General features: G+C 46.8%; 1 protein-coding gene across 1 annotated transcript in view; it reads right to left on the bottom strand.

Annotated features, from left to right (window-relative positions):
- Positions 1–2552: 2552 nt before the first annotated feature.
- The window catches only part of LOC109855485 (dendritic arbor reduction protein 1-like), an 18941-nt gene continuing 12760 nt past the window's right edge, over positions 2553–8733 (bottom strand). Inside the window, exons 2-3 of the mRNA XM_020429790.1 lie at positions 5519–6226; positions 2553–4227 (exon numbers count right to left, since the gene is read on the bottom strand). Of these exons, the coding sequence (XP_020285379.1) occupies positions 2978–4227; positions 5519–6226 (1958 nt within the window). The 3' untranslated portion in view covers positions 2553–2977. The remainder of the gene's footprint in view (positions 4228–5518; positions 6227–8733) is intronic.

Below are 8733 nucleotides of genomic sequence, written 5' to 3' on the forward strand. Positions count from 1 at the left end.
TCCTTTCTTTCTTTCGTTCTTTCTCTCTCTCTCTCTCTCTCTTTCTCTGTAATAGCGTGTTGTGTACACATTTTTATCTGTGTGTCTGTGTGTGTGTATGTGTGTATACGTATGAGACTTCACATTTTTTTTTTTTTTCTGTAACTTGTATATAAGCGTAGATACAATAAATCACGTCATCATTTTTTGTCGCTTTTGCATAACGCATTGCATTGCACGCCATAGAATATAATCATTCCGATAATAAAAATAATTATTTAACTTTAACAATATATATTCATTTGATATATAGTCATTTTGTTAATAAATAGAGCAACATATACATAACATTAACAATCGCTAAATACACGTACGGGGGGCGGAGGGGGGAGGGGGAGGATAGTAATGCTCAATGAAGTAGAGAAAAAGTAGGCAAGAGAACGACGTTAGATTTTACATACATATACAGCAATTTTTTATATATATATTTATATATATATAATAAGTTATATACATATGTACATGAAATATATAATTTCTCTCAACAACGATAATCACGTAAAATTTTTAAATTACAATTACACGTGGAATTTCTGATTTCTTTTTGTTTTTTTTTTTGTTTTTTTTTTTTTTTGTTTTTATACAAGTAATGTGCGGAAAGGGGAGGCAAGTCAATGACTGAGAAATGGAAGTATTTGACGGAGAAGACAGCCGAGATTTAGCGTGTTCGGAGCACGAAGAAACGTGACGACGGAAACGCAGGGTTTTTAAATTATTCAAGAACAATAGAAGAGAGAAGAAAAAAAAAGCGATCGCGCTATACACTACTAACATATCGAAGTTTTTTTTCTTTTTTTTTTTTTTCGATATCTCGGATGCAAAAACTGTGTAAAAAAAAAAAAAACATTTATATTATTTAAAACAATTTAAAAAAACGGAAACAAACGACGTTACTACCCCTATAGCAGGATCAAAACACTGAGTTCGCGCGCGAAAAAGTTCAACAATTATATATTCGTCGCAATGGAAAGGAGGAACTCTTTTTCTCATCACCTCTACGCATTGTCTAACGCAAACACGGGTAAAGTTGTCTCTTTTCAAAAATAAATACTCTTTTTTTTTTCTCTTTTTTTTTTATCATGTTGAACGTTCTCGAGAATTCGGTAGTTGAATTGTAGTTTATGTACAAATACACTTAAAAAAATATCTCTTTCCGGTGAAACCCTGTCAACAATCTTTTACATCTTTTTCGCAAAACGCGAGACGAGATAACTTGCCTACAAGAAAATAAAGCGGCATAGCTTCTCTCACGTTCGGTTTTTTTGCAAACTGCGTGGAGTACTTTTTTGAGTTGTGCTCTCTCGTGCGGATGGAACGAGTAAAAAAAAAAAAAAAAAAGTACCAATTTCTTGGAACAAACTTCTGTCGTTTCTTTTGAAACAAAAATAAGAGATATGTAAGTTCTTTTTTTTTCTTTATACTTTTATATATATATATATATATATATACTTTTGATAACAATAATTATTTGTCTCTCGTTGAGAAAAAAAAATAACAAAATAAATCGCGATTTGTTTCAAATGCCACCAAAATGTTCGGAGAACGCAGGTACTTTTTTTATCTTGTGTGTGTTTGTAAAATATTGAGCTCACACGCTTTGCATATATTGACCCAGAGAGAGAGTCAATATATTAATACTTTTTTAACTTTAACACTTTTCGCGAGTCAATTACATTCTCACACACACACAGTCGTTCGCATGCGATGAGTTTGCGTCGTTCCTTTTCTCACGCACGTTTACCCCCCTCCCCCATCTCTCTCTCTCTTTCTTTCTTTCTCTCGCCACTCATCTCTCCCTCTTTCCATATATCTTTCGCGCTTCGCTCTACGATTCCCGGAAGCTGCGGGATAGTATCGATCTCGTGTTCCAGAATTGCACGAAATTGCAGTCGCGACGCTCGCGCATCGGCGGGGCGACCATCCGAATATACACCACACATTTACGCGATTATTTATTATTTGCCTCTCTCGCGAGAATTTCATTACACCTCTTGAATACAAGCTAAGACACGAAGTACATGTAAAGCGGAATAATAATAACAATGATGTGTTTTGTCATATCTTTTTTTTTTCTTTTTTTTCTTAACAACGAGGTTGCACGTGCGCGAATGATTAACTTCACTAATCGCGATTTCAAAACGGGGGGGGGGGTCTCCCTCCCTCAATGTAATTATTATTAAATTCTTCCAGCGAATTCTCTAAAGTAACTTTTTCAACCATCGGATCTCTGGGAGAAACACAATTACAGCGAGAGAACATAATTGATAATTCTCGTACGTACATTTTTTTTCCCGACAACATGCTCGAAAATACAACAAATGAAGTTAAACATTCTTTCGCGAACAATAAAAATACATATGCAACGCTTAAATTTTCTTTCTTTGATTTACGATAATTTGAAAAATGAGCAAGTACTTTTTTTTTTTTTTTTTTTTTNTTTTTTTTTTTTTTTTTTTTTTATACTTTCACACAATTCGTGAATATACAATATACCCGAAATTCCGAAAAGCTCATTTTTTTTTTTTTTTTTTTTTTTTGCGCTGCATATAACACGCAGTGTTATTTCGTATCCAGCTATGTATTAAGATAGTATAAACGGCTGATTGACCGACGATACAGATGACGGATCAGTCGGTGACGGTGAGATTTGACCGTCTGAAGGTCTCCGCGATTTCTTTTCATCATCGGTCATCAAAAAAGAAGAATGAGGAATGAAATACAAGGACGAGGGATGAAAGCGGCTGCCGAGAAGAGAAGGAGGAGAGTAAGAGAGAGAGGAAGGAAACGGGGAGGGAATCGCGAATGAGATTGGGGAGTAGAGCACCAAAAAGGGAGGAAAGGGGAGACATACAGATCACAATTTGTCAATAACGTGACAAACGCAATGAGATCTCAAAGAGGAGATTCCTCAGCATCGTTGTCGTCGTTTGGAATTCATTCATTGATTGCAGGGTGACGACGCGTGGCTCTGCGGATGACTCCGCGGATTGGCGTGGGCCGCCTCGCGCTTCAACCGCTGCTTGAGATGCACTTTCGCGTGGCGCTTCTTCTCGTCGCTCCTGGCGAACTTGCGTCCGCACTGATCACAGCAGAACGGTTTCTCACCGGTGTGCGTGCGCACGTGGGTAGTCAGATGATCGCTCCGCGAGAACGAGCGCATGCATATGCGACACTGGAACGGTTTCTGTCCGGTGTGGATGCGAATGTGACGGGTGAGTTCGTCGCTGCGGGAGAATCGCCGATCACAACCATCGACCGGACAAGCGTACGGCCGTTCGTGAACAGGCGTTTTGCTCGGTCGATTTGGATACTTTCGCGGTTTCACGGGCACCAATCTGAGAGGTATCGTGCTCTGCTGATAAACCTGCGAGAGTATCTCGTGACCCTTCGAAGTGCTCGGATTGTATTCGGCTAACTGGACACCCGTGTTGCTCGCGGTTGGCGGAGGTTGTTGTTGTTGTTGTTGCTGCTGAGTCTGCGTCTGGCTTGGTTGCGGCTGCTGCACATTGGGAGTGTAACCGGACGTGCCAGTTGGCTCCTGCTTCAACGTCGTTTCCTGATGATGAGCGTGCGAGTGATGGTGGGAGAGGAGACCGGGATCGTAAGCGTCCTCGTGCGCCGTCAGCCAAGTCGGGGTGGTGGTTGGCGTGTCGTGATAACCAGGCGGCGGGGGCGGCTTCGAATCGACCTGCAGCAATTCGACGGTCTCGCCGCTGTACGCGGCCGAGTGTAGATTGGGGTGAAGGAACGGCTGACCCGTCAATGTTAAGGTCGGCGAGGGTAAGGGAGCCCACAGTTCCTGGCTCGCCGCCGGTTGCTGTTGCTGTTGCTGCTGCTGCTGCTGCTCGCTCTGAAGATTGTTGAGGGGCGAGGACTGCGTGCAGGTCGTGGTAAATACGCCGCGATAAGTCAACGTTGGCACGTTGCAAATGTTCACGCTGGTCGTAGGCACGCTGGACGTGGAATGCGGTGACGAGTACAATATTACACCACCTTGCAACACATTGCAGCGATCCGCCTCGTCCTGCGTTTGATGGTGACGTGACGGGGGACTGCTCGACGAAGGTGCGTTCGAGGTGTTCCGAGTGTCTTGATGATGATGATGATGTCGATGATCTCTGCCGGACGCGTTGTCGTCCTCCTCCGCGGTCGCCTCTTCCAGAGAGAGATCCTCGCCCGCCAGGCTGCCTGCGAAGCATCGATAAAATCGTCACTTAGTCTCTCGATTTGTCGAACGTATGTATAAATCGCGTGTTCGCGTCAACGCGCGTTAATTGCTCTATATATATATATGTGACGACAGACGCGCGTATTCCGTTCCGAGAGAGCCAACAGGAAGAACCGCGCGATACGGGGGTGACTTTATCTAGCAACGGCTCTATCTGTTGTCTGCATCCTGCCGCTTTATTGTTACTTCCTCTCACCGCGCTAAATAACCACAACTTTACACGCTTTATGAGAAAGCGCGTTCGCAGATGTGACAAAACAATTGCGGCGCATTTATTAATTATAAAAAAAAAAAGAAAAAAATTTCGTCTCACTTTGAGATCATTTTTTGTTTCGACAATTTGATGTTGTTTTTTTTGTTTACCAATCACATACACACTCTCTTTTACATATTGGGAGAAACGAAAAAAAAAAACAAAAAACGACGTGCATCATAAACCATATTATGAGGAAACGTATTTCCGCGTAATATTCTGTGAAGGTGTGCGATTACGGTACTGCGAGGGAGAGTGACGGTGGTGGGGGTCGCGCTGGAAGCATGAATGAAACTGACCGCCGAGGGTGGTGGCGGTGGCGAAGGGGAAGGAGTGAGACGGGGTTGGTGCAGGGGGTTGTGAAGAGGAGGGTGCCTCTCTGAATGTCGGGGTCGTTGAGTATTGATCCGCGAGCAAGAGGCGGACAGACCTTCAATATTACGTGTTTTTCGCGAACGTGTATATAATAAACGTCACTGGCATCTTGCGAAACGCCGTCCGCGGCGACCACCACCGCCGTCGCGCACCGTACTTTTGTACAATCCCCGCAAGGGAATGCTTACTCGGGGGAATTTGGACGCCTAAAATTTTCCCGCGGACGATACGACTTCGTAGGACCAGGCGTCAGAAAAGACGAAGAGTTCGCCAAGCGTAATATCGAAAGCGAAAGGTCGATGAAAGCGAAATAGTACGAAATTCAAGAACGTTGTTGCATTTTCGTCTCATGACGTCCTGATAACATCCTTGCCCACGGGAGATATATATAGTCGAATCCTCTCCCCTCCCCCTCCCACCCCCGAGAACCAGCGTTGTTCTCTTGTTACAAACATTGATACAAGGCAAAAAAAAACCATAAATCGCAGATCGACCAACCAAGCAACAGAATTTCAATATACAGAAAAATAACAAAGTTCGTGTGTGTGCGAAACAAATTTTTCTCCAAATGACATTTTTTCTCGCGCGCGTCTGAAAGAGATTTTAAACTAATGTAGATATACCTGAGATCGGTGGCGGTTCGACAAGCGCAGACGGACCGAAGAAAGACGGCAGATCGCTGCTGGTGGTGACCGGTGTGTTTAAATCACCCGGTTTGTCCTTATCATTGGAATCGTGAATGTCGTTTCGGCAATTTCTGATGCATCCCTTGTCCTCGTCCTCGTTCTGCCTGTGTCTCTTGTCGTCCGCGGCATCGGCAGACGGCGAGGACGCTTCGGTATGCAAGTGATGCTGACGATGATGATCGTCCAATCGATGATGGTGGTTGTGACGGCCGTGGTTGTGGCCCAGAGAATCGATCGGCGTTATTTGTAACTGCGTGTGCAACGGCACGCACGAGGACAGGGAAAGCGTCGGGACCGCGGTTTTGCTGCTGCAGCTTGTTGACGAATTGGTGCAGATCGCGTTAACCGGCGTTCCGCCGCCGCCTACGCCGCCGCTGCCGGTTCCGCAAGTTACGGAATTTGACGACGATGACGCCGCGTTATACGGTAAGCACGCGTCGAAGCTTAGCTGTACCGTCTGTACCGTCTGCATAAACGTTGCGTGATGATGATGACCGAGCGGCGGCGAGGATAGCAGAAACGGACTGGTGGCTGCGGCGTGCGGTTGCGAGCCGACCACCTCGATGCCGTCCATCGTCATCCTCTGGAGCGGGTCGCCTTCCTGGGCGACGGCAGTATCCTCGGTGCCGCACTGCGTGTCCTCGCCTGCGGTTGTATCGTTCAACGTAATTAGTATGGTTAGAATGGTTGTGTTCCCTCGATCACTTCCAATCTCACAAACAAGCCGCCTCTCTCTCTCTCTCTCTCTCTCTCTCCTATTTCTCCCTTGATGTAAATATAGGCGTGTTAAAGTGCCCGAGTACCACTATAATAATGCGTTAATGTTCCGCGATCTGCATCGAAAAGGATGATAGTCCCCCGAGTTGATCGGTAGTACAGCGCGTGTGTGTCTGTGATCTTTTTGTTTTCTCTTTCTCTCTCTCTCTCTCTCTCTCGATTCCCTTGCGCTATAGCAGTAGGTATTAGTTAGCGATTAAGTATGCGGGGCGCGACCGCGCGATGTTTTCCTCTCTGTGTTTTCTTGCTCTCGATCGCGCGCCTTCGCGATTAAAAAACACAACTCGGGAATAGAGTTGTTATCCCGTGAACGCGCGGATTGATTGATTGATTTCGACGGGAAAAGGACACGAGCGCGTTCTCTCTTTTCCCGCCTTTTTTTTTTTTTTTGTTTTTTTTTTTTACTTCGACAGATGCCACCGGCCGCAGCAACCGGCAACACCAAGTCGCAGAACGGACCACCACCAACCACTAATGATCACCATCACCGTTTTTACCACCACCACCACCACCACGAGTGTGTGTCAGGGAAGGTTTTTTTTACGTAGAGCGCGCGTAGGAATTGCCGTGCGGCGTCGCGTACAACATACGCATATAGGATTATATTTCGCCAACCGGTCGGTTCGGTCAAGTACCTGGTACCACCGTCGTTTCCTCGTGAACGAGGAGGAGAGGATCTTACAAAACGACGACACAAGTTCGGTCAATCGTGTGTGGGACCGGTGCGTGTGCGTATTTCACCCGGGTGTGCGTGTGTGTGTGTGTGCGTGTGTGTATGCGCGCCACTTTGATCAGAGAGAATCAAACTCCTCTTTTTCACCTTCCGACGGTTTTACGCGGAGAGACACGCGCGCGCACGCGAGAGAGAGAGAGTTCCCCGTTGTGGAGATACCGCGCGTCGGAAAGCGCGGAGGCGAAGTTTCGTCGTCGCGCGGCGAGAGATGTGTCCGTCCGGCCGCCGCCGCCGTCGTTTGCCGCCGCGCCAGGGTCCACGCGTGCTCCGAATCTCTGCGCGAGTGAGAGCAAACACACAGTGTGTATGATACGAGAGCGTGGTGTGCGTAGGCGCGCGAGCGTGGAGCGCGCGCGCGCGCGCGCTGTAGCCGCGCGCGTTTTGTGTTGCGTCGGCAACTCTTTTCTCTTCTCCCTTCCTTCTCTCGCGTCTTTTCTCTCTCTCTCTCTCTCTTTATCTATCCATTTATTCTCCCTTCTTCTCCCCGTCTTTCTCCTCTTATCTCTTTCTCTCTCGTTCTCCTCCCTTTTTCTCGCGATTTGTATCTCTCTCTCTCTCTCTCTCTCTCTTTCTGTCTTTAAACGCGGCTTTCCTTCGTTAAAGGTGTGCGCGCACTCGGGCCTGAGAATGTATTGGCTCGTGCACGGTGATTGTTAAAGGACGCGCGATGCGTGGGGGTCGCGCACGAACTGAGCCGAGCGACGGCGCGCCCCGTAGTTTTATGAATGGGCCGCCGAGACTGTCCCATATTTGGAAGCGGCGAGTCGACCGCCAGCCAATCCCCGCCCGCGCGGCGAACCTCTGCTACGCACGCGTGTGTGCGCGGCCAATACGTCTTCATACGTATTGCGGGGTATTTATACACGCCAGCGTGCATATATACGTATGGATTTAAATATATGTGCGTGCACACACACACATGTGTCCAAATACACGTAAATACAGATACTCTACCGAGGATACGCATGTATTTTACGTATGTGCGTGATACACGCATCGACGTAACATACATACATGTGTATAACACATACAGAGACACAATCTCAACGATCTCTCTCTCTCTTTCTCTCTCTCTCTGTCTCTCTGCTTCTCGCGCCGACGTAGTTGCCAGCTTACGAACATCCCCTCCAGTCGCTCTTCGCGCGCCGCCACCTTCCCCTATCCTCCCTCCACGCAATAGCGTATCCCACTACAGAGATCTTCCTCCTCCTCCTCCTCCTCCTCCTTCTTCTTCTTCTCCTCCATCATCTCCTTCTCCTCAGCTCCTCAACCCCGTTCACCGATGATGACGTAGAGCTTCGTGACGTAGCTCGAGGCGCGCGACTGTTGTCCCCCACGAGATACTTTCGAGAACGCGCGCGAGCACGCGACGACGACGACGACGACGACGACGACGACGACGACAACGTCGACCACGACGACGACGGGCAACAGAAAAAGATGGAGGAAAAAATTGTAAGTGAGCGAAAAAGAAAACAGAGAGAACGCGATCGGGCGACATTGTTGCGCGGCGATTGTCGCCGGCGGCTGTCAAACCCGATCATGTTGTCTTTTGCAGCAACAAGAATGTTTGATTAATGAGAGAGAGAGAGGAGAAAAGTCGTATAGCGACTTATTTTTGTTTGTTTTTTTTTTTTTTTTT

This window comes from Pseudomyrmex gracilis, unplaced genomic scaffold (assembly GCF_002006095.1).
Source record: "Pseudomyrmex gracilis isolate BER0280 unplaced genomic scaffold, ASM200609v1 scaffold_90, whole genome shotgun sequence".
NCBI lineage: Eukaryota > Metazoa > Arthropoda > Insecta > Hymenoptera > Formicidae > Pseudomyrmex > Pseudomyrmex gracilis.